This window comes from Ranitomeya imitator, chromosome 1, assembly GCF_032444005.1.
Source record: "Ranitomeya imitator isolate aRanImi1 chromosome 1, aRanImi1.pri, whole genome shotgun sequence".
Classification (NCBI taxonomy): domain Eukaryota; kingdom Metazoa; phylum Chordata; class Amphibia; order Anura; family Dendrobatidae; genus Ranitomeya; species Ranitomeya imitator.
This window is the reverse complement of record NC_091282.1, coordinates 1,072,403,045-1,072,429,667: the sequence shown is the minus strand read 5'-3', so window position 1 is coordinate 1,072,429,667 and position 26,623 is coordinate 1,072,403,045. Positions and strand designations below refer to the sequence as shown.

Sequence of the window (26,623 nt, the reverse complement as noted above, 5' to 3'; positions counted from 1 at the left end):
TCGCCGTGTAGTGTAGTAACATCTCTGTCGCTGTGTAGTGTAGTAACATCACTGTCGCCGTGTAGTGTAGTAACATCACTGTCGCTGTGTAGTGTAGTAACATCACTGTCGCCGTGTAGTGTAGTAACATCACTGTCGCCGTGTAGTAACATCACTGTCGCCATGTAGTGTAGTAACATCACTGTCGCCGTGTAGTGTAGTAACATCACTGTCGCCGTGTAGTGTAGTAACATCACTGTCGCCGTGTAGTGTAGTAACATCACTGTCGCCGTGTAGTGTAGTAACATCACTGTCGCCGTGTAGTGTAGTAACATCACTGTCGCCGTGTAGTGTAGTAACATCTCTGTCGCTGTGTAGTGTAGTAACATCACTGTCGCCGTGTAGTGTAGTAACATCACTGTCGCCGTGTAGTGTAGTAACATCACTGTCGCTGTGTAGTGTAGTAACATCACTGTCGCCGTGTAGTGTAGTAACATCACTGTCGCCGTGTAGTGTAGTAACATCTCTGTCGCTGTGTAGTGTAGTAACATCACTGTCGCCGTGTAGTGTAGTAACATCACTGTCGCTGTGTAGTGTAGTAACATCACTGTCGCCGTGTAGTGTAGTAACATCACTGTCGCCGTGTAGTAACATCACTGTCGCCATGTAGTGTAGTAACATCACTGTCGCCGTGTAGTGTAGTAACATCACTGTCGCCGTGTAGTAACATCACTGTCGCCGTGTAGTGTAGTAACATCACTGTCGCCGTGTAGTGTAGTAACATCACTGTCGCCGTGTAGTGTAGTAACATCCCTGTCGCTGTGTAGTGTAGTAACATCACTGTCGCCGTGTAGTGTAGTAACATCTCTGTCGCTGTGTAGTGTAGTAACATCACTGTCGCCGTGTAGTGTAGTAACATCACTGTCGCTGTGTAGTGTAGTAACATCACTGTCGCCGTGTAGTGTAGTAACATCACTGTCGCCGTGTAGTAACATCACTTTCGCCGTGTAGTGTAGTAACATCACTGTCGCCGTGTAGTGTAGTAACATCACTGTCGCCGTGTAGTGTAGTAACATCACTGTCGCCGTGTAGTGTAGTAACATCCCTGTCGCCGTGTAGTGTAGTAACATCACTGTCGCCGTGTAGTGTAGTAACATCTCTGTCGCTGTGTAGTGTAGTAACATCCCTGTCGCCGTGTAGTGTAGTAACATCACTGTCGCCGTGTAGTGTAGTAACATCTCTGTCGCTGTGTAGTGTAGTAACATCACTGTCGCTGTGTAGTGTAGTAACATCACTGTCGCTGTGTAGTGAGCCGCTGCACAAAACTGGACTGGAAGCGAGCGGCTGCAGGGAGAATAAAACTTCAAATTTTAATTTTCTCCCTGTAGCTATTCTTTTAGGCATTTTTGAGCGGATTAGTTTAAAAAAAAAGCCTGAAAATGTGCTGACAAAACGCTTCAAAGGCTCTTCCTTTTTGTCTGTATTAAAGAACAACATTGCCGTTCACATCCAAGCATATTGTACATTCAAACCGTAAAAAGCAGCGAGTACCATTCTTTAGGTTTTCCACTATGAAGCTGCTCCATACTTTACAATGGAAAGCCTAAACAAACGCCGGGAGTTTTTTCAGTTGTTTTTGTCTGTAGTGAACATACCCTAAGGCTGGGTTCACATTGCGTTATGGTAGTCCGTTAGACGGACTGCATTACACTGCGGCATAACGTGGTGTAACGCAGTCCGTTAACGCTGTCATTAACCCCTATTATCGGGTGCATCACCAACGCATGCCATAATGGGCATGCGCTAGCGATGTGCCGTCATTCTGTGACGGACCCTCGAATGCGGGCTGCAGCGTTTCCGGGTCCGTCACCGCTAGCGCAGATAGAGCATCTGCGCTATCGCATACCGCAATCTTTTTCGGCACTTGCGTTAACGCAGTCCGTTGAACGCATGCGTTGAACGGACTGCAGTAACGCAATGTGAACCCAGCCTAAAAGGCTGTTATTTCAGGTCCGGAGACCCATGGAGGAGCTTGGAATTGTGGACATAATATTTGGATTATTGTTGGTTCTTCTTAAAGGGATCCTCACACTTGGTTCAAGGCCCCTAAACAACTATAATGCACTTATGTAACTGAGGTATAGCTCAAAACTAGCCATTTTGGAATTGATTCCCTGAGCTGAGTCCAGGATTGTAAAGAAATGTTGGTGTGTGACCTGCACAGATGAGGCCGAGGACATTGCATCACGCTTTAGGCTATGTGCACACGTTCAGGATTTCTTGCAGAAAGTTCCTGAGCAAAAATGGACATTTTCTGCAAGAAATCCGCATGCGTTTTTTGCGCATTTTTTACCGCGTTTTTTTGCGGATTTTTCCGGAGGTTCCCAATGCAATAATATAGTGGGAAATGAACATGCTGCATTTTTTCCTGCGATGCGTTTATTTTGCGGAAAATAAACGCATCATGTGCACAAAAATTGCGGAATGCATGATGGGATGCATAATGTATGCGTTTTTTTTTTCCGCGAAAAATCTGCTACGTGTGCACACAGCTTAACTGCTCCGGACTAGGTCCCTGGGCTCATCTCCACTAATTCACTTCCTCTTTTACTACATAAAGCCCAAAGTGCCATGTTTACTAAGCTGCACCCTATCTGTGATTTGCTGGCTGCTAGTTTAGTGCCCCCAAATCTAAGTACATGTCTGTTGTGATAGGCAATTCAGTATCACAATGGACATAGCGGTCAGAGCACATACAGTGATCTGACAATAACCCCAAATAATAGAACGAGCTCTGAGACGTGGGAACTCTGCAGACCGCAATCCCTAATCCTCTCCAAACAACACTAGAGGCAGCCGTGGATTGCGCCTAACTCTGCCTATGCAACTCGGCACAGCCTGAGAAACTAACTAGCCTGAAGATAGAAAATAAGCCTACCTTGCCTCAGATAAATACCCCAAAGGAAAAGGCAGCCCCCCACATATAATGACTGTGAGTTAAGATGAAAAGACAAACGTAGGGATGAAATAGATTCAGCAAAGTGAGGCCCGACTTTCTTAACAGAGCGAGGATAGGAAAGATAACTTTGCGGTCTACACAAAACCCTAAAGAAAACCACGCAAAGGGGGCAAAAATACCCTCCGTACCGAACTAACGGCACGGAGGTACACCCTTTGCGTCCCAGAGCTTCCAGCAAAACAATTAGACAAGCTGGACAGAAAAAATAGCAAACAAATAGCAAAGAAGAACTTAGCTATGCAGAGCAGCAGGCCACAGGAATGATCCAGGGAAAAACAAGTCCAACACTGGAACATTGACAGGAAGCATGGATCAAAGCATTAGGTGGAGTTAAGTAGAGAAGCACCTAACGACCTCACCAGATCACCTGAGGGAGGAAACTCAGAAGCCGCAGTACCACTTTCCTCCACAAACGGAAGCTCCCAGAGAGAATCAGCCGAAGTACCACTTGTGACCACAGGAGGGAGCTCTGCCACAGAATTCACAACACATGTCCCCTTACACGGAGTTTAGCAATCTGCTAATATATATTCCTGACTGCTTTTGCTTTTTGCAGATGAATGAGGTTTGGCTTATAGGGGACAGGACGGACAGAAATGGATTCCTTATGGCTGCTGTCCCTGGTGCCATTGACAGACTGGTGGCCTCTGTACTGTGGGAGTGCCGGGAGGCTAAAGCTTCTTTTATCCTTTTTGCTATTTTATGTAAATTGGTGCATGGCCTGGGGTAGATGGAAATATTAGTAAAACATCTGTGACACATTACCGGTGCACAATGATCCCCACAGACGTTGGTGCCGTGCACTCAGCGTTGTACACGCTGCCATCACAGTCATTCTCCTTTGTATTTGCAGATGAGTAACGTCTGTGCCGTATTCGGGGGATCCCGAGGGATTGGAAAAGCCGTGGCCAAGTTGTTGGTGCAGAGAGATTATAAAGTCGTGGTTATATCGAGGAATCTGGATGTAGCCAAAGCCACCACCGAGGAGATTGGAGGTCAGTATCTGTAGATAATGTCCGTCCATGGCAGGGCCAGTGTTGCGGCCTGGAAAGGACGTCTATATTCATTTGTCCATGGATAATTCTCCCATATTTTTTTTTAAGCTAAACAAACGGAAATAAATGATGTTGATTATCAGAGTGAGGGTGATCACATGCAGCACCTTAGAGATAATTCTGATATTCAGTATATTATAAGAAATGGCTGTGTATGCCTAAAGAGTAGGAAATATAGAGCTTAAAGGGAACCTGCCACCTTGGAAAATACTACTTACTTTCATATATACTGTTATTCTGCTGATAAAGTGTTCCTGTGCTGATTGGCCGCCTTATTGAACATGCGGATATCAGAAGAAAATGATTTTCTTTCCTCCCTGGAGCTGCTGATTGACAGCTTGCTCTACACAGATGCACTGCAGAGCCAGCTGTCAATCACAGTGCTGGGGTGTGCGAGAGCTGCTGTTCACTGGGTAGTTAATGGAGCTGTGAGATGACTGTAACCACTGCCTGCATCTCCTCCATGGCTGAAAGCCAGCAGCTCCAGGGAGGAAATAAAGGCATTTTCTCTCAGTAGCCGAACTTTCAGTTAGGTGGCCAGTCAACACTGTAACGCTATTTATTGCAGGTAAATAGTCTTTTTTCCAAGATGACTGCTTCTTTTTAATGCAGTGAGGCATTTGCTGTCCATCATATCACTTTATACCGCCCCCATATCATAATAAAAAGCCCCTCCAGAGGCTGATGGTGCTGGTATCTGGCTGATCACTGCACAAAATAAAGAAGTTGAAATCTATCAGGCAGCATAGCTATTTCTGCACAGACTAGCCTGCTAATAATGCAGTTGTCTCATATACAACCCCTGGCAGAAATTATGGAATCACCGGCCTTGGAGGATGTTCATTCAGGTTAATTTTGTAGAAAATAAAGCAGATCACAGATCATGGCACAAAACTAAAGTCATTTCAAATGGCAACTTTCTGGCTTTAAGAAACACTAAAAGAAATCAAGAACAAAAAATGTGGTAGTCAGTAATGGTTACTTTTTCTAACCAAGCATAGGGAAAAAATTATGGAATCACTCAATTCTGAGGAAAAAAATTATGGAATCATGAAAAACAAACAAACAAAAAAAACACTCCTAAACATCACTAGTATTTTGTTGCACCACCTCTGACTTTTATAACAGCTTGCAGTCTCTGAGGCATGGACTTAGGCTACGTTCACATTAGCGTTTCCTGACGCAGCGTCGGGAAACGCTGCGGCGACGCATGCGTCATGCGCCGCTATATTTAACATGGGGGGTGCATGGACATGCGTTGTGCTGCGTTTTGCGACGCATGCGTTTTTTTGGACGCAAGCGTGGGGCGCAGAAAACGCAGCAAGTTGCATTTTTTTTTGCATCCCAATTTCGGCAAAAAAGGACGCATGCATCGCAAAACGCAGCGTTTTAGCGTGCGCTTTGTTGCGTTTTTGTTTGCGTTGTGCGGTGCGTCGCCGACGCAGCCCCGCACAACGCAAATGTGAACGTAGCCTTTTTTTTTTTTTTTTTTTTTAAATAGATTTTTATTGAAAGCGAATATGAACAATACAATTTATGCATTTTCCAGTATATTACAAAATTTTTACATTTTCCAAACCCCCAACAATCCCAACAAAACCCAAACCTCCCCCTCCCCTGACAGCTCATACCCAGTTATACTTTGTTACCAGTATTGATGGCTCTTTGAGCCATTTGAATCACTTATGTCCGCTTGTTCTTTAGCACTCTCTTCCTTTCAGAGGCCCTCATCCTCCCATTTCCCATACCTACTATCCCAGCTCGAGCCACGGAGACCACATTTTATCAAACGTTTCTATTTTCCCACGTCTTTTGTATACCCCCTTTTCCAAATTGAGACCATGTTTAACATATTTCAGGAATTCACCCCTTGTAGGCGGCTCATCCTTGATCCAGTTCCTTGCTATTACCTTCCTTGCCATATATAATAGCCTAGCTATTGCTATCTTCCAGGTGTTATCCACTCTAATTTCCTCTACATGTCCCAGTATACACACTATTGGATCTCTCGGCACTCTGCATTTATACGCCCCTTCCACACGGCTCATTACCACCAACCAGAAAGCAACCAGTCTTGGACATATCCACATCATGTGGTATATTCCTGCATTCTCAGTCTTACATCTCGGGCATTCAGAGTCCGCACGCAACCCCGCTCTGTGCAACACTTCCGGTGATTTATAGACTCTGTGCAAGATGTACAGCTGCGATAGTCTATACGGCTCGCTCAGTGACACTCGTGGAACCCACTCCAACACCGACTCCCAGGTTTCATCCTCCATTGGGCCTAAATCTCTTTCCCATTTCGCTCTCGCTTTTAGAGGGAAGTCTAGTAAATATGCATGTAGAAGGTCCTTATAAAGGGTGGTAATGACTCCCCTTGTGGACCCTTCCCCACATACGTATTCCAGAACTATGTCCTCCTGGATCTCAATACCACCGCCCTTGTTTTGCGCTTTAAAGGCATGTTTCATCTGAGCATATTGATACTCCCCAGTCGGTCTCAATCCAAACTCCCCCTGCAGCTGCGAAAAGGACTTTAATCCTTGTTGTTGAATTATCTGAGCCACCAAGTGGATTCCTTTGGCCTGCCACTCCGCCAGCACTCCAAGAGCCGCAAACTCAACCAAATTATTATTAAGCCATATCGGTGTAAATTTAGTCAGCCCCGTAACCCCCCGAATATGTCGCAGTCTGGTCCATAATTTATGTATCAAAAACATAGTTGGGTATAATTTCCCCAATACTCCCAAGGAGCCATCCTCCAGACACTGCGCCACCGGTCTTCGGTTTGTCACCCTCTCCATCAAGTGTTGTACCGCACTGGTAGACGCTCCCCGCGCCCAGCCCTTCAAATGCTGGCTCTGGGCTGCAAGAAAATATAACTCAGGATTGGGTGAAGCCAATCCTCCATCTTCCTTGGGTCGCTGAAGCGTCTCCAGGCGAATACGTGGGTACCGCCTCCCCCATATCAGGCTTCTAAAAAGAGCATTAATCTGCCGGAATTTCCCACGTGGAATCCAAACTGGCGCATTATGTAGGACGTAAAGTAATTTGGGCATCAGAACCATTTTAATGAGATTAACCCTACCCACCACCGATAGGTGTAATTTATTCCACGCATCCACTTTTGCTTTAAGGGCGCCCATGAGAGGAGTCAAATTCCTATACAAAAACTCTGTAACTGGCATCGAGATCCATATTCCCAGGTATTTGAAAAGGGATGCCACCTTAAGCCGCCCCTCTCCCAATGGCTCACTTCTGCTCTCCTCCACCCCATCCACCTCGAAGAGGACCGATTTATCCCAATTTATCCTCAATCCCGACAAGGCTCCAAATTTCCCAATGATCTCGATAGCCCCATTCAAGGCTTCATCCGGGTCCGCCAGGAACAGTAAGATGTCATCTGCATATAACGCGATCTTCTCCTCAACACTCCCATATCTGAACCCAGGAACCTCATCCGATTGTCGGATCTTAGCGGCCAGTGGCTCCACAGCTAAGGCAAACAGAAGGGGCGACAGTGGGCAACCCTGCCTCGTACCTCTGGCCAACTTTATAGGCTGAGAAAGTTCCCCATTCACTCTAATTCTAGCTGTTGGTAGTGAATATAACAGTTGAGTCCATGCCACAAATTGCGGACCAATACCCATACACTTCAACACCCGCCAGAGATATCCCCACTCCACACTGTCAAACGCCTTATGGGCATCCAAGGATGCAATAACCCTTCGGCCACAGTTGTCAGACTTCAGCTGTAGGTTCATATGCAGCCTCCGCAGATTAACCGCTGTAGACCTGTCAGGCATAAAACCAGACTGATCCGGATGTACAAGGCTAGCAATGACGCTGGACAAACGGGTAGCTAACACCTTGGCCAAGAGTTTGACATCGATGGTTAACAGAGAGATTGGTCGATATGACTCAGGCTTCCCCAGATCCTTATCCTCCTTCGGAATAACCACTATAATAGCCTCCCTCATAGATGCTGGGAGATACCCTTGGCATCCAGCCTCCTCCAGTACTAACTTTAATCTGGGAATCAGCACTTCCTCCAAACTTTTATAGATTTCGGCTGGTAACCCATCAACCCCAGGTGCCTTCCCATTAGCCATAGACTTCAGCGCCCGACTCAGTTCCTCCTCGGTGATAGGGGCATCGAGGCTCACCCCATCCTCCTCACTCAATTTCGGAAGACCCAGACTCTCAAGGAAAGTCTCCGTATCTCCGGCTGACTCATTGACCCTGGAGGAATATAAGTCCGCGTAAAAGTCCGCAAAGACCTTTATAATTTCAGGTGTTTCAGATACCCTGCTCCCCCCATCTGAAACCAACGAATGTACATACGAGGTACCACGCTGAGCCGCGGCCACCACCGATAGCATGTGTCCCACTGTTTCTCCCTCCTGAAAATAAGCCACCCTCTGAAACTCCCGCTTCCTTTCAGCTTTTCCCAGCAGAATCTTTTCCATACAATTTTGCGCTGTTCTCAACCTTTTCTCTGCCTCAGAAGTCCCCAGCACTACCATCTCGTCCTCTGCGGCTTTCAGCTCCTCCATCGCCACTCTCTCCGCCTCCCTTGTCCTCCTCTTACACCTACTAATGTCTCTAAATAGTAACCCTCTCAGGTACGCTTTCATTGCATCCCAAACAGTTAGAGCATCTGTACTCCCATCATTTAAAGCAAAGAATTCCGTCACCTCCTTCCCTATACCGTCCAAATCAATACTCTGTAACCAGTTAGGATGGATCTTCCATTCTCTCCCACTTGCGGTCCGTGTCCCCAACAACCTAACCTCCACCTCAATTGGACTGTGATCCGAAAGGGCCCTCGGCAGATAACGCACCTCTCCCACCATTGTGTCCAACAGGCGGTTACCCAACGCCATATCAATTCTGGATAGCGTAGCATGAGCCGGCGAGTAGCACGAGTACCCTCTCTCCCCAACATGTCTAACTCTCCATAGATCAATCATGCCTATTTCACGCACATAGGTACCAAATGTTGTAGTGTGCCCCTCCGACCTGTTCTGGGTGTTCTTATTTTTATCCCAAAAGTCATCACAGATATTGTTCAAATCCCCAATAATTAAGAGTGGTAGTGGTTTCCATCGTTGCACCCTCTCCAACACCTCCCTGATCTTCTTACTTGAATATGGAGGTGGAATATACATTGCCGCCACACACAATCTCACTCCATACAATATACATTGTATCACCACATACTGACCCTCAGCATCCACGCATACTTTCACCTCTTCATACTGCACTCCCACCGGCACCAACACTGACACACCTCTTGAGTACGTCGAAAAGGTAGAATGATACCCTTTCTGTATCCAACGTCTATTCAGTACGTCCACTTTCTCCTGTATCAAGTGCGTCTCTAGCAAGCATATCATAGAAGCCCGCTGATCCTTCGCATACTGCAAGCTCGCAGCTCTCCTAGATTTATCCGCCAGACCTCTCACATTCCAACTCAAAATCTTAAAGCGGTCCCCTATTATGTGACTCATCATCTTTAGTTATGTCTTTACTCCCCGTTCTGAGCTGTCTAACTTCCCTCCCCACCCTTACCCCTACCCCCTCTCCCCCACACCCCCCAATACTATACATTCTGCCTCTTATCAAGAGTGAGGCACCATCACCCATTGCGAACACTCTTGTTAACGTAACCTTCTCCTTCCGCCTCCCGCTACCGTTTATAACAGAATTCGGCGCAATTCTTAGAAGAACAATATAATTCAACCTGTATTAAATTACAACTGCAAGAAACTAAATAAACTTTTAGTACGCTGCACACCCTTCCTCCCTCGTACTTCTCCGCCGCATCAGCACACCCAGTACATTCCCTGAATAATACCCAGCTCCACCCTCCAACCTTCACATTTCAATTACCAATGTACTGTCAGTCCATCTCTTTTTCCCCTTTTTGAAAGAATTAAAATACCTCCCGACTAACCCACCCCACATTTTCAATCTCCTTTCCCTTTAAGCTTTTTAGCGTTAAGATCTATCCACTGGGTAGCGTCCTCCGGCGTCTGGAAAAAATGAATCTTATCCAGCGCTACCACTCTCAGTCGTGCCGGAAACATCATGGAGTATTGCACTCCCAGTTCTCTCAGCCGTCTCTTGATACCCGTGAACATCATCCGTTGTTTCTGTACCAGGGCGGAATAGTCAGGGTAAATAGCAACTCTTTGACCTCCAATTGTCAGATCCGTCATGTCTCTAGCTTTCCTCAGGATAATGTCTCTGTCTCTGTAGTTTAGGATTTTGGCAAGCATGGTACGGGGATTTGCTCCAGGGACAGGTGGTTTCGGTGGGACCCTGTGGGCTCTTTCTACCGCAAATACTTTTGTCAGTGCTGCATCACCAAAGGTCTCAAGGAGCCAGCTTTCAATATACTCCGTGGGATTCCTCCCCTCAATTTTTTCAGGGACACCCACTATACGAATGTTATTTCTTCTGGACCTGTTCTCCAGATCCTCATTTTTTGCAGCCAGCTCCGATATTGCCTGAGTAAACTTCCTCTCCGCTTTCTGCAGCTGCACTATATGGTCTTCTGCCGTGCTCACTCTTTCCTCCACAGCCCCCACACGTTTGTCAATCTTCTGCAGGGCTGCATTTATCTGGGCTGTATCCCCCTTGACCTCCTGTAGCTGCTGGGTGAGGGATTGTTTGCAGGATGATACCAGTGCAAAGACATCTCTAAGGGTGGGCTCTGCTCCTGACTCCTTATCTTCAGATCCCCCTACTACCACTGCCATGTCACCATCCCTGCTCCCCTGTTGTACCTCCTGCTCCTCTGCTGGGCTTTCCTCCTCTCCTTCTGTGTCTGTGTCTGCTCCGGCATCCTCCTCTGCTTTTCCTGTGTTCCCTGCGGCCTCCACTCTAGCAAACTGCTGGAGCTTTGCCGCCGCCGCCATTCTCTTCTGGCATGCCGCGTTGTCCTTCTCCGCCTTCTCTCTGGCGTCGGCGCCATCTTGGCTGATCCCAGCCTCGCCGGCTCCTGCATCTCTTTGCCTCCTCCTGGTCATATTTGTTGACCTCGAGGCCGCCTCTATTCACCGCCGCACTCCCGGGACTTTCCTGCAGCCGGTAAGCGCCTTGAATCGCCGCTCAGCTGCGGCTTATAAGGATAAATTGAGCGTTAGCAGCGGGAGCGCTCTGTCACACGTCCGCTCACATGGACGTTCAGGCCACGCCCCCGTCGTGAACGTAGCCTTAATGAGTGTCAAACAGTACTCTTCATCAATCTGGCTCCAACCTTCTCTGATTGCTGTTGCCAGATCAGCTTTGCAGGTTGGAGCCTTGTCATGGACCATTTTCTTCAACTTCCACCAAAGATTTTTAATTGGATTGAGATCTGGACTATTTGCAGGCCATGACACTGACCTTATGTGTCTTTTTTCAAGGAATGTTTTCACAGTTTTTGCTCTATGGCAGGACGCATTATCATCTTGAAAAATGATTTAATCATCACCAAACATCCTTTCAATTGATCGGATAAGAAAAGTGTCCAAAATATCAGCATAAACTTGTGCATTTATTGAAGATGTAATGACAGCCATCTCCCCAGTGCCTTTACCTGACATGCAGCCCCATATCATCAATGACTGTGGAAATTTGAATGTTCTCTTCAGGCAGTCATCTTTATAAATCTCATTGGAACAGCACCAAACAAAAGTTTCAGCATCATCACCTTGCCCAATGCAGATTCGTGATTCATCACTGAATATGACTTTCATCCAGTCATCCACAGTCCACGATTGCTTTTCCTTAGCCCATTGTAATCTTGTTTTTTTCTGTTTAGGTGTTAATGATGGCTTTCGTTTAGCTTTTCTCTATGTAAATCCCATTTGCTTTAGGCGGTTTCTTACAGTTCGGTCACATACGTTGACTCCAGTTTCCACCCATTCGTTCCTCATTTGTTTTGTTGTGCATTTCTTGTTTTGGAGACATATTGATTTAAGTTTCCGGTCTTGACGCTTTTATGTCTTCCTTGGTCTGCCAGTATGTTTGCCTTTAACAACCTTCCCATGTTGTTTGTATTTGGTCAGATTTTAGACACAGCTGACTGTGAACAACCAACATCTTTTGCAACATTGTGTGATGATTTACCCTCTTTTAAGAGTTTGATAATCCTCTCCTTTGTTTCAGTTGACATCTCTCGTGTTGGAGCCATGGTTCATGTCAGTCCACTTGGTGCAACAGCTCTCCAAGGTGTGATCATTCCTTTTTAGATGCAGACTAACGAGCAGATCTAATTTGATGCAGGTGTTATTTTTGGGTATGAAAATGTATAGGGTGATTCCATAATTTCTCAGAATTGAGTGACTCCATAATTTTTCTCCTATGCTTGGTTAAAAAAAGTCACCATTACTGACTATCACATTTTTTGTTCTTGATTTCTTTTAGTGTTTCTTAAAGCCAGTAAGTTGCCATTTGAAATGACTTTAGTTTTGTGCCATGCCTGTGATCTGTTTTTTTTCTACAAAATTAAACAACTGAATGAACATCCTCCAGGGCCGGTGATGCCATAATTTTTGCCAGGGGTTGTAGATTGTGTAGGGCCGGGCCCATGGCCGGGGGCGGTATAATGGCAGTGCAGGCTGTATGTAACTGTATGTGGGGTCTCCCCCGTCATCTGGTACTGGGACAGACGTGTATCATGTGTCACATAGGTCACCTGGCTCTAGGCTGTGATGTCGCCAAGGAACAAGACGTTCAGCGCACATTTCAAGAGATTCTAAAAAATGTTGGCAATGTTAACTACCTGGTTAACGCAGCCGGAATAAATAGGTAAGCGATCTTTTACATATGCAGCATATGACTCGCAAACAATGGCTCAAAAAGATTAATGGGGTTGTCCAGGCGCTTTAGTGACACATCCTTAGGTCATCAGTATCAGGTCAGATGGGGTCCGACAGCCAGCACCCATGTGCTGTTCAGCTCTGTTCACTGTTCACATCCAGTCCCAAAGTCTGCTGATCGGTGGGGCCAGGGGTCTTTCAACGACCCATCTGATATTAGTGCGCTATCCTAGGCATAGGTTACGTCCTGCCAGCTCCTTTAAGTACTATATAATGCCGTGTTCCCACATAGTGTAAATAATATGGAGTGGTTTTTGTGCATTTTTTCTTTAACCCCTTAGTGACGGAGCCAAATTTTTGAAATCTGACCAGTGTAATAACTCTGCAACCCTTCAATGAATCCCAGTGATTTTGAGATTGTTTTTTCATGACACATTATACTTTTTGATAATGGTAAATTTAGGTCAGTACGTTTTGTGTTTATTTATAAAAAATATAAAAAAATTTGAGAAAAATGTAAAAAAAATTGCAATTTTCTAAATTTGAATGATTATCCCTTTAATCCAGATGGTCATACCACAGCAAACCATTAATAAAATTTCCCACATGTCGGCTTTACTTCAGCACCATTTGTAAAACGTTATTTTATTTTGTTAGCATTTTAGGAGGTTTAAAAATGTAGCAGCAATTTTTCATTTTTTTCAAGGAAATTTACAAAATGTATATTTTTAGGGACTTATCCATATTTGAAGTGACTTTAGGGGTCTCATATATTGGGAACCCCCAAACGTGATACTATTTTAAAAACAGCACCCCCTGACATATTGAAAACTGCTGTCAGGTAGTTTATTAACCCTTCAGGTGCTTTACAGGAATTAATGCAAAGTGGTATGACCGAAATGAAAATGTGTATTTCTACCACCTAAATGTCTCTAACTTGTGAACAGATTACTATAGCAGTCAGACTCTAAAGGTACCGTTACACTTAACGATTTACCAACGATCACGACCAGCGATACGACCTGGCCGTGATCGTTGGTAAGTCGTTGTGTGGTCGCTGGAGAGCTGTCACACAGACCGCTCTCCAGCGACCAACGATGCTGAAGTCCCCGGGTAATCAGGGTAAACATCGGGTTACTAAGCGCAGGGCCACGCTTAGTAACCCGATGTTTACCCTGGTACCATTGTAAAAGTAAAAAAAAAACCCACTACATACTTACATTCCTGTCGCGTCCCCCAGCGCTGGCCGGAAAGCAGAGCGGTGACGTCACCGCTGTGCTCTGCTTTACGGCCGGCCGGCACTGACACTGGGGGACGCAGGGAAGCTGACGCTGAAGGATGCGACAGGAATGTAAGTATGTAGTGTTTTTTTTTTTTTACTTTTACAATGGTAACCAGCGTAAACATCGGGTTACTAAGCGCGGCCCTGCGCTTAGTAACCCGATGTTTACCCTGGTTACCAGTGAAGACATCGCTGAATCGGCGTCACACACGCCGATACAGCGATGTCAGCGGGAGATCCAGCGACGAAATAAAGTCCTGATCATTCCCCAGCGACCAACGATATCCCAGCAGGGGCCTGATCGTTGGTCGCTGTCGCGCATAACGATTTCGTTAACGATATCATTGCTACGTCACAAAAAGCAACAATATCGTTAACGATATCGTTATGTGTGACGGTACATTAAGGCCGCTATTTGATCATGAATTGCCATGGCAAACATTAGGACCATACAATCATTATCTGAGGGCACCAACTGGGATAAAGAGGAAGCCCCTACACTCTGTTAACCATTTATAATGATGTAGTAACTATTGACAGCGGCATCTAAGTTAAACAGATTTGGATGGTGCAAACAGTGATCGTGGCTGATGCAGCAAGTTGTCAGCTATAGTGGACAGTGGACAGCTGCAGGATTGTCACCTGTATGGGGAGGCTATTCTCTTATATCTCAGGTCAGTTAAAAGACGTATTGGCTGTCATTAAGGGGTTAAAAATATCTATGTAGAGATTAAAAAAGGCATGAACAAAGCATAGATGCATCATTAACCCCTTTCTGACATCTGACGTACTATCCCGTCGAGGTGGGGTGGGCCCGAATGACCACCGACGGGATAGTACTTCATAGCGATCGGCCGCGCTCACGGCGGGAGCGCGGCCGATCGCGTCCGGGTGTCAGCTGCCTATCGCAGCTGACATCCGGCACAATGTGCCAGGAGCGGTCACGAACCGCTCCCGGCACATTAACCCCCGGCACACCGCGATCAAACATGATCGCGGTGTGCCGGCGGTACAGGGAAGCATCGCGCAGGGAGGGGGCTCCCTGTGTGCTTCCCTGAGCCCCCCGGAGCCCCCCGAAGGTCTCTTACCTCCTTCCTCGCTGCAGGCCCCGGATCCAAAATGGCCGCGGCATCCAGGTCCTGCAGGGATTGAGGTGGCTTCACAGCGCCTGCTCAGAGCAGTCACTGTGAAGCCTGGAGCTGTGCATGTCAGATCGCTGATCTGACACAGTGCACAGCAAAGTGTCAGATCAGCGATCTTACACTATAACATGATGCCCCCCCTGGGGCAATGTTATGGTGTAAAAAAAATTTGTTCACATGTGTAAAAAAAATCTCCCCCCCCCCAAAAAAAAAAAAATATTGTTCCTATAAATACATTTCTTTACCTAAATTAAAAAAAACAATAAAAGTATACATATTTAGTATCGCCACGTCCGTAACGACTCCACCTATAAAACTGTCCCGCTAGTTAACCCCTTCAGTGAACGCGGTAAAAAAAAAAAACCAAGGCAAAAAACAACGCTTTATTATCATACCGCCAAACAAAAAGTGGAATAACGCAATCAAAAAGACGGATATAAATAACCATGGTACCGCTGAAAACGTCATCTTGTCCCGCAAAAAACGAGCCGCCATACAGCATCATCAGCGAAAAAATTAAAAAGTTATAGTCCTCAGAATAAAGCGATGCAAAAATAATTATCTTTTCTATAAAATAGTTTTTATCGTATAAAAGCGCCAAAACATAAAAAAATGATATCAATGAGGTATCGCTGTAATCGTACTGACCCGAAGAATAAAACTGCTTTATCCATCTTACCAAACGCGGAACGGTATAAATGCCTACCCCAAAAGAAATTCATGAATAGCTGGTTTTTGGTCTTTCTGCCTCACAAAAATCGGAATAAAAAGCGATCAAAAATTGTCACGTGCCCGAAAATGTTACCAATAAAAACGTCAACTCGTCCCGCAAAAAACAAGACCTCACCTGACTCTGTGGACCAAAATATGGAAAAATTATAGCTCTCAAAAAGTGGTAACGCAAAAAATATTTTTTGCAATAAAAAGCGTCTTTCAGTGTGTGACGGCTGCCAATCATAAAAATCCGCTAAAAAACCCGCTATAAAAGTAAATCAAACCCCCCTTCATCACCCCCTTAGTTAGGGAAAAATTAAAAAATGTTAAAAAATGTATTTATTTCCATTTTCCCATTAGGGTTAGGGCTAGGGTTTGGGTTGGGGCTAGGGTTAAGGCTACAGTGAGGGTTGGGGCTAAAGTTAGGGTTAGGGTTTGGATTACATTTATGGTTGGGAATAGGGTTGGGATTAGGGTTAGGGGTGTGTCAGGGTTAGAGGTGTGGTTAGGGTTACTGTTAGGATTAGGGTTAGGGGTGTGTTTGGATTAGGGTTTCAGTTATAATTTGGGGGGTTTCCACTGTTTCCACGCAATGTGACGCCTGCAGACCATTCCATCTAAGTCTGCATTTCAAATGGCGCTCCTTCCCTTCCGAGCTCTCCCATGCGCCCAAACAGTAGTTTACCCCCACATATGGGGTATCAGCTTACTCAGGACAAATTGTACAACAACTTTTGGGGTCCAATTTTGGGGTCCAATTTCTTCTCTTACCTTTGGGTACATAAAAAATTGGGGGCGAAAAGATAATTTTTGTGAAAAAATATGATTTTTTATTTTTACGGTTCTGCATTATAAACTTCTGTGAAGCACTTGGTGGGTCAAAGTGCTCACCACACCTCTAGATAAGTTCCTTAGGGGGTCTACTTTCCAAAATGGTGTCACTTGTGGGGAGTTTCAATGTTTAGGCACATCAGTGGCTCTCCAAACGCAACATGGCGTCCCATCTCAATTCCTGTCAATTTAGCATTCAAAAGTCAAACGGCGCTCCTTCCCTTCCGAGCTCTCCCATGCGCTTAAACAGTGGTTTACCCCCAAATATGGGGTATCAGCGTACTCAGGACAAATTGTACAACAACTTTTGGGGTCCAATTTCTTCTCTTACCCTTGGGGAAAAAAAATTGGGGGTGAAAAGATAATTTTTGTGAAAAAATATGATTTTTTATTTTTACGGTTCTGCATTATAAACTTCTGTGAAGCACTTGGTGGGTCAAAGTGCTCACCACACCTCTAGATAAGTTCCTTAGGAGGTTTACTTTCCAAAATGGTGTCACTTGTGGGGGGTTTCAATGTTTAGGCACATCAGTGGCTCTCCAAACGCAACACGGCGTCCGATCTCGATTCCAGTCAATTTTTCATTGATAAGTCAAATGGCGCTCCTTCGCTTCCGCGCTCTGTCATGCACTCAAACAGTGGTTTACCCCCACATATGGGGTATCGGCGTACTCAGGACAAATTGTACAACAACTATTGGGGTCCATTTTCTCCTGTTACCCTTGGTAAAATAAAACAAATTGGAGCTGAAGTAAATTTTTTGTGAAAAAAAGTTAAATGTTCATTTTTATTCAAACATTCCAAAAATTCCTGTTAAACACCTGAAGGGTTAATAAACTTCTTGAATGTGGTTTTGAGCACCTTGAGGGGTGCAGTTTTTAGAATGGTGTCACACTTGGGTATTTTCTATCATAAAGACCCCTCAAAATGACTTCAAATGAGATGTGGTGCCTAAAAAAAAATGGTGTTGTAAAAATGAGAAATTGCTGGTCAACTTTTAACCCTTATAACTCCCTAACAAAAAAAAATATTGGTTCCAAAATTGTGCTGATGTAAAGTAGACATGTGGGAAATGTTACTTATTAAGTATTTTGTGTGACATATCTCTGTGATTTAATTGCATAAAAATTCAAATTTGGAAAATTGCAAAATTTTCAAAATTTTTGCCAAATTTGCGTTTTTTTCACAAATAAACGCAGGTAATATGAAAGAAATTTTACCACTATCATGAAGTACAATATGTCACGAGAAAACAATGTCAGAATCACTGGGATCCGTTGAAGCGTTCCAGAGTTATAACCTCATAAAGGGACAGTGGTCAGAATTGTAAAAATTGGCCTGGTCATTAACGTGCAAACCACCCTTGGGGGTAAAGGGGTTAAGTGCAGAATCGCAGCGTTTCTGCTTTACAAAAACACATTGATAAAAAAAAGCTTAAAAAATGCATAAAAAGAGGGAAAAGGCAAATGGCTAACAAAGCAGAATAGCAATGATCACAGACAACAGCAATGGGGGAAGGTAGGGTTAGTGTGTGTGAGGACATGGCCTTATATCCGGACGGTAATCATGGTATATTAAGAAGTTGTGATTCTCTGTCCTGCCGTAATGTGAGTTCCTGTTATACATAACTGTATGCACCTTAGATTATGGGACAATAAAACTTTTTGGATTAAAAAAAAAGTTAAAAATGTTTAAAATGACTTTATTTTTGTATGTGGGAGGTTCCACGTTTCCTCTTGAGATCACCAGACGCGCACATGACAGCGGCTCCTGGGTCGGCTCTGGCAGTGCCGTTATCATGGAGACTTTGGATTTCACTCACATATCTTTTATACTCCTGCTAGCAGAATGAAGCCTAGATTATAAGTGGAAGGAATATTAATTTAAAGAGCCAGTGATGACTCAGACTGTGGCACCACATGAGCCCTGAAGAGATCATGGTGACAAATGCTTCGATCTCCTTCCTACAGATGTCCTGTAATTTTAACCTTGGAGGATTTGAAACCTAGTTGTTTTCTTGCCCACGATAGACAGATTGTGAAGTATCTTTGTGGCCATAGCACAGGACAGGGGCAGGATGCAGGACCTCATGTGCCACAGTCCCGCCTAAGGGTAAGTACACACAGGGCGTTTTTGCTGCTTTTTTTTTCTGCAGCAAAACCTGATCATCTTGGCAGGAAAGAAGCTGCGCCAAAAACGCATGTTTAGTGTGTTTTTTGCGGCGTTTTTGGTGTGATTTTTCATGTGGTTTTTTCTCTTAGTGCATGCCAATAAAGTTAAGTGCACACAGAGAAAAAAAAACAAATTCCTGTAGATAGATAGAATGAATAGATAGATTGATAGAATAGATAGATAGATAGATAGATAGATAGAATAGATAGATTACCTGCGGTATCCTCTTCCCCGGCATTTTCCCATGGTGCAGAGGTTACCTCCGGTCAGGCTGTGAGGGTGCGCAGGCTCGGTGACGTCACCGCTAGTTACAGGGCCTGTGCCCGCTCCGTCTCCTTCATTCCCCAGTACTTACAGCCAGGAGCGGTCTCATTAGCAGCTTTATCTCCCCCAGATACTGCGTGGGACACTCGTTTTATCGGACTATGACGGATCAGGGAGTATACTTTTGCTTTTTTATTTTATTTTTATTACAGAAGATGCAGGGCTTCGCTATGGAATTGCAGAACAATAAAAAGATGGCAAAACTGTGTGGTGTTTTATTTCATTAAAAGACTTTTCTTACTGTGTGTGTTTAACCCTTTAATTACTATAGGATTAGTATTGGATAGGTGTCTTATTGACACCTCTCCATTACTAAGCCGGCTTAATGTCACCTTACAATAGCAAGGTGACATTAATCCCTCATTACCCCTCTTGCCACCTCTACAGGGCAAGTGGGAAGAGCCAGGCAAAGCGCCAGAATTGGGGTATCTAGTAGATGTGCCTTTTCTCGGTGGCTGCGGGCTGCTATATTTAGGCTGGGGGGGCCTATATAAATGGCCCCTTACCAGCCTGAGGCTACCAGCCCCCAGCTGCCTGCTTTAGCAAGGCTGGTTGTCAAAAATGAGGGGGACCGCAAGCCAGTTTTTTACATTAAAATTAAAAAAAAAAGTGCGAGGACCCCTCTATTCTTGATAACTAGCTTTGCTGAATCTCACAGCAGGGGGTTACAGCCCCCAGTGTGAGTTTTGTCTGGCTGGTTATCAAAATTAGGGGGGAACCCACACCGTGTTTTTTTTTTTTGAGTGCAGGAGCGGCAGATGAAAACTCCCATCCGCCGCTCCTACTCTCAATGTAAAAAGTGGCTGTAGGTGTCAGATGATGGGATCAGTAGTCCCATCAGCTGACACCAGTGATCGGAGGTGAGTTCAGAAGCGGTGTTTGCCGCGGTGTTATGCATATGACAGCATATCAAACACTGTATTGTCGGGCCCCCCATTCAAGTTAATGGGGATCAGTTCCGCTCTGCTGGATGACAGGCTGTATGGACGCATCATGCAGCCTGCCATTTAGAGGTAGCAGAGCCGAGTGTGACGTCACATCCGGCTCTCCTTGACTTTTCTGCAGCAAATAGGCTGCAAGAAAAGTCAATCTTGCGTATTTGCGGCGTTTTTTCACCATCCATTCAAGTCAATGGGTGGAAAAACGCTGAAAGAAGCGACATGCCCTATGTCAAAAAAACGCTGCATAGCACAAAATACTGATCACACAAAAACCCAATGTGTGTGCATGAGATTTCTGAAATCTCATAGGCTTTGCTGGTACTGTAAAAAGCAGCTGAAAATTAGCATAAATAACGCAGCAAAAACGCCCAGTGTGAACTTACCCCAAGGCTGCTATATTGTAGCCAGGCCACATACACATTGCATCGCATATCATCCTTCATAGGGCATGATAGAAATCCCATGCTACTTGCATGTCAGTTACCTGCAGTCTATAGTTTCTGCTGCTGATTGATGCTGCTCTGACCGCGGGCAGCATGAATCTCAGCCTGGCCGCATGACTGTAGCCAGGTATATTATTACCTGAAACACTCCAACGTTTCAAAGAAAATATGTTTTAAAAATCTGCCCTGGGACTATAGCTGGAGATGGGACTAGTCCGGCTGGCTCTTCCCAGCGCTGCTAGAGTGGATTGACAGGTCTCTCCTGTATGTGTGTGTACATAGGAAGAGACCTGTCCATTACCTGTAGCGGCACGAGGAGAAGCTGGCCGGGCACAGAGGCGGACTAGTCTGGTCTACCCCTATTTTGCACAGCAGGGTCCTTGAAGCATATTCTCTGAAATGCTGGAGCATGAATCAGGTGACAAGTTCCCTTTCATTTTGGATTTTGAAGTTCATTTTTAACTGTCAGTTATTTAGATAACTAACATCACAATAATTGATGACAAATCCAGTCCTGCAATCTAAGGCCATACTTTTCTATTCATCTCCCTTAAATCTTCAGTTGTGACTGTGTGAGATTGAAGTTGCAGTTCTACTACCTCACCACTTAGGGGAGCCAGAACCCAAGGCATTGACATTAGGGGCCACGTGTCTGCAATACATGCTACTATGAAGAGCTAGGGTCGCTCTGTACATGGCTGTGATGCCTTTATATAAGCTGATATTTTTTATGTTATTTTATGGCATGGGTTGGCCAGTACCAGAACAAGGACTTTTGGGTTGGACTCACGGCTCTTGTGCCGTTGTTTCTGAAGAAAAAGTATAATGATCTCTTTTGGATTTGTTTCTGGGAAATGGCACCAAAAACTGGGTATGTGATCCTGTGTTGCCATCTGGGGAGGAGAGGGGAGGGGGGGGGGGGGGGCATTTGCATTTTGGCCATACATATTGTAGATTATTGAGGAATGGACATTTATTCTGCTCTATCCTGTGTCCTTCCCATTACAGAGATGCATTATTATTAAGGAGCAAGGCAGAAGACATACTCTCTCAAATCTCCATTAACCTGATGGGATCGATGTACACATGTAAGGCGGCCCTGAGGGGCATGGTGCAGCAGCACGGTGGGGCCATTGTCAACATCGGTAATGACTGTGATACAAGTGTGTCCCTGCTTACTGACATGTATAAAGGCTGATAATCCAGCTTTTCAGTGTATTTGTGAATTAGTTATGTAAGTAAATATATTTGGCTGATGCGTCTACCCTAACTATACGCACTCCTCATTACCTCCATTCTCCAGCCAATATTAGATTGGTCATCCACAATCACCTAGAAATAGATCTGTCCGGCCTCGCTAATACTCATTTTGTTAAAGTTTTGATGCAATCAGCATTTCCCTATGGACGTCAGACATGTCCCTAAAAGCTTATATTACTGTGTATGCCTGACATTCAGGAAATTGGGACGTCTCGTGGGTATCTTCATGATCCCATCAGGTGGTTGTATGGACGTATCCGTGCGTCGCTGTGTCTGGGCACTGAGGGTAAATGTGACCCTTCTTCTGTATGACTGCAGGAAGTATCGTGGGCCATAAAGGGAATGCTGGCCAGAGCGTTTACAGCGCCAGTAAGGAGGGCTTGGTGGGGTTTTCCAAGTCACTCGCTAAAGAAGTTGGAAGGAAGAACGTTCGCGTGAACATGGTCGCCCCAGGTAAGATTTTGGGAAAACCTTTCAGTAATAATTTCTGTGGCGCTGCTGTGGTTTGTCTAGCCATCTTGCTTCACCTATGTATAGAAAGGGACATATTTGCATCTTAAAGGGAATCTGTCACCTCATTTTTTGTATATAAGCTGCGGCCACCGCCATTAGGGGCTCATCTACAGCAGTCTACAATGCTGTAGATAAGCCCCCGATGTAACCTGAAAGATGAGAAAAACAAGTTAGATTATTCTCACCCAGGGGCGGTCCGGGTCCGATTTGTAATAACAAACAGCACAGCGTATAGTGTAAATGATCATAGATAGAATATATAATAATAATACTTTTTATTTATATAGCACCAACATATTCCGCAGCACTTTACAATTAAGCGGGGACATGTACAGACAATAAATTCAATTATGGAATATACTTCCATAAAGGAGTAAATCTTTACAATACAATGTTTCCCCCATGAGGTACCAACCTGTGTAGCTTAGGTAGGGGCAACTAAATATTAGGGTCTTACAGGGATACGGTAGGTGCCCTTTTCCCTTCCTACCATACTGTTATTTGAGGGGATTCTCTTGTTCCCCCTCTTATGTATAGATTTGGGTGTTTATTGTCATTTGTAAAGGGATAACTTTTCTTTTGCGCTGAACCTTTTCCTGGCTGATAATAAAATGAGTATTTTTGACTCTGCCTAGAGCTAATTTTAATATCAGGCTAGAAAACTTTTAATTGATTTTCAATGTAAGCACACTAGTGTCATCAGGTCTAATGGATGTATAGTATTTAACAACATTTGTAATGTAAAATCTGCTGATTGATCAGCTTTGTTAAAAATAAAGATACATAGAAAATCAGAAATACAGTTTGGGGTCAGTAATACTATGAGATCTCATGCCTAGCGAGTGGTTTCTCTTTTTGGTACTATGCTGGTACCATGCATGCCTTCATCATCTAAAGCTGCATGCACTCACTAGTTAAATGCTGGTAGGACGTGCTGATACTGTAAAGCATGGTCTCTTCTGTCCTCTGCCAGTAAATGATATGGAAAATGAGGATTGGTCATATTACATTGCACGTCTGTTCCTTGGTGATAATTGACTATTAGTTGTTCCTATATGTCTTAGAAGTCTGCATCATTATGAGGAGGTAGGAGGAGACAACTGTCACCCGGATGAACATTTAGGCCACATTCACACTATCAGGATTTGGTCAGGATTTTACCTCAGTATTTGCAAGCCAAAACCAGGAGTGGGTGATAAATACAGAAGTGGTGCATATGTTTCTATTATACTTTTCCTCTGATTGTTCCACTCCTGGTTTTGGCTTCCAAATACTGATGTAAAATACTGACCAAATACTGATGGTGTGAATGTGGCCTAAAAGAGTAACTAAAAAATTTTTTTTATTGATGAGTCTTAGCAAAATGGTGAATCTCAGTAATATAGTTCATTACCTTATTTTTCTATCTTCTCTCAAACATCATGCAGAAAGAGATGCTCTTTTAGAAGCTGCTTTGAACTGCTGCTCTAGCAAGAATCCCTACTCAAAAACTATTAAAAAAAAAAGCATATAGGTTGTAGCCTTCTGACAGCATAGAAAAATAGGCTAAAAATGCAAAAAATTGTCCCAATCCATTAGACATTATAGTGTGCACCTATATCATAGCATCTCTTGCATAATTCAAGCCTTCTTAGAGCTCATAATCATATCTATTTTAACCATGTTTTTATGCTGTGCTGGAATACTGCAAACTACTGTATGTATTGTAATTATCTCACCTGGAACCGGCCAGGACTCCCATCTTTCAGTTTGCTTGACTAACTATTAATCCTTTGAAGCACATGATGCAACTGGAGCGGTGAATTGATAATATATTTTTTTCTCCTTTTGTTGTTTTACTATTACATATACAGTCCATGTGTGAACTTCTTGGCTCCCCTGCCCATGCTGAAACGGTGCGCTTGTTTGTGACTAGTATGTGAGTAGGATGCATAACTCTGTTGCCAGGTACAGGGGCTCCGCCTCCTTCCCTGTCCCCAACGCTGGGGGGCCAAGCTCACCCTGCTTCCCGGCTTACTTATGATGGTGAAGATGCCAGGGCCACATACCTTGCCTCAGCTCCTGAATCCACCCTCTGTACCCTTCCCTTACCCAGGGAAGAGGAGAGTAATAGTGTACTGTAATACACCAGACTAACAAAGAAATATGAACAGTAATAACGAAAAATACCAATCATACAAATATACTCACACAAACAATGGAGGGAATGCATTGGGGAGTGGATGATGGGGTTAAACCAAAGTAAGAGAAGGAAGGGAATGATCACACACTCAAAACCTAGCAACGGTCACCGATACATCCACTAATCGCCTTTTCCAACAACAACCACGAACAGCCCCCAGCCATGCAGCATAAAATAGCCTCTGACAATGACTGCTAGCCAGAGCGCAGATTATATAGGAGATGGGAGTGTCTAATATTGCACAGCTGAGAAGCCTTAGCACTCCAGGAGCTCTCAGCAGAGCAGATTAACCCCTGCACTGCTAAAATAAATTTACACCATTTAATAAGAAGGTGAAGTGCTTCTGATCAGTGCAGGAGTAGGAGAAATCAGACTATGCAGTCTTCTTGCTCTTCTTTGATGTAGTAAACCCGTGACAGGATGTTTGCTAGAGCAGCAGTTCAAAGCAGCTTCTAAATGAGCATGAACTAAACAGTTAATACAGCACTATCAGCATTTTGTTTGGGAGAGAAGCAAGCAAAATAATGTAATGGAATATATCACAAAGGATCATAATTTTACAAAGGCTGGTCAATAACAAAATAAAGAAGTTTAGTTATTCTTTAACAGGTTTTGTACCTAAATCTGCTTTCAGCATTAAGTTATACCTAAAAAGGTTTGTAGCCAAGACCACTGTAGTCTGTAAACACACAATGAGTTGCCTGCAGGTAGCTCCAGCTCTCATGTGCCAGGAGATGGGGCCGTGGGCTATGAAGCAGTTTCATAGAGCGATGCTTCTTTCAGGCAGCACTGCAGATGACAGAGTAACAGCACCACATAATTACTGTGCATCCTGTAATTGTGGAGTGGGAAAGTTATTTAATTACTTGTGCCTTCAATTCCCTGTAGGATTTATCCACACGGACATGACCTCAAGTGTAGAAGACACCTCTGTGGATCTGAATATTCCGCTGGGCAGATTTGGAGAGGCGGACGACGTCGCACAGGCTGTCGCTTTCTTGCTCCGATCTCCATACATTACTGGTCACGTATTAGTGGTGGATGGAGGGTTACAACTACAGATTTAAGCTGTCGGATCATTTTTGCCAGAATCGGTTCTGGCAGAAGAGATTTAGAAAATACGGTTACTTATAAAGTACATTTCTTATCAGACTTGTGTGTGCCCCATGGGACATTATTAGAGAAGACTTCTGTACCGATCATCCCATCCCGTTGTTTTAGGACTAAACCAAAGATGCCTCTTGTGAACTGGACTTCGCCCTATGCAGCACCTATTTGTACAGATTTTAGGCCTTGCTGTGTGTATTAGTAAGGTTATGCCCTGTATGTGTGACCTATCAGCGCCTTCCCAATAGTGACTTATCCAGAATCCTGCAGCACTGTTATCCTGGAGCCGGCGAGCTGACACAGTCCATGGCACCTCATCAGTGTGAGTACTACATAGTCCCATCCTATTACATTACAGCAATTATCTGATGAAGGTCTGTGTAGGACCGAAACGTCATTAGCCGCCTCTCCGGACTGACCTCATTGTAAATAAATTCACATTTATTGCCACGCATCCTTCTGAGTGCAGAGTTATACTATTATTCACGGATTGGGCACCTCACTTACAAGAGTGCCCTGTATGATTTTCCTATACGTGTTACCCGTCTGGTCATGTTCACTTTACCTTCATTGTGGGAAAAGCCTACTGTGAAGGTGGACTGTAAGACGTCACCAGATAATGTAAGGCCGTGCATTCCTCCGATATTCTTGTATGGATTGCTGTGCACTAAATCTAGTGATGATGGCACGGCCCATGTTTATTCTCATTGCTTGTTTGCATGTAATCCATTAGTAATTATTCCAGATTATTACACTGTAGCCAGGGGAGGTTGTATCTCCCTTGTTACGATTAAAACCACAGCCATTTGTTTAGCATCATGATGAGACACTATTGCCTCTGTA

General features: G+C 44.4%; 1 protein-coding gene across 1 annotated transcript in view; it reads left to right on the top strand.

The window, feature by feature from the left end:
- CBR4 (carbonyl reductase 4) overlaps positions 1–26,234 on the top strand; it is a 35,672-nt gene extending 9,438 nt beyond the window's left edge. The window contains exons 2-6 of the mRNA XM_069744205.1: positions 3,852–3,993; positions 12,741–12,858; positions 21,727–21,863; positions 22,297–22,431; positions 25,562–26,234. Coding sequence (XP_069600306.1) covers positions 3,852–3,993; positions 12,741–12,858; positions 21,727–21,863; positions 22,297–22,431; positions 25,562–25,740 — 711 coding nt within the window. The 3' untranslated portion in view covers positions 25,741–26,234. The remainder of the gene's footprint in view (positions 1–3,851; positions 3,994–12,740; positions 12,859–21,726; positions 21,864–22,296; positions 22,432–25,561) is intronic.
- The last annotated feature ends 389 nt before the right edge of the window (positions 26,235–26,623 follow it).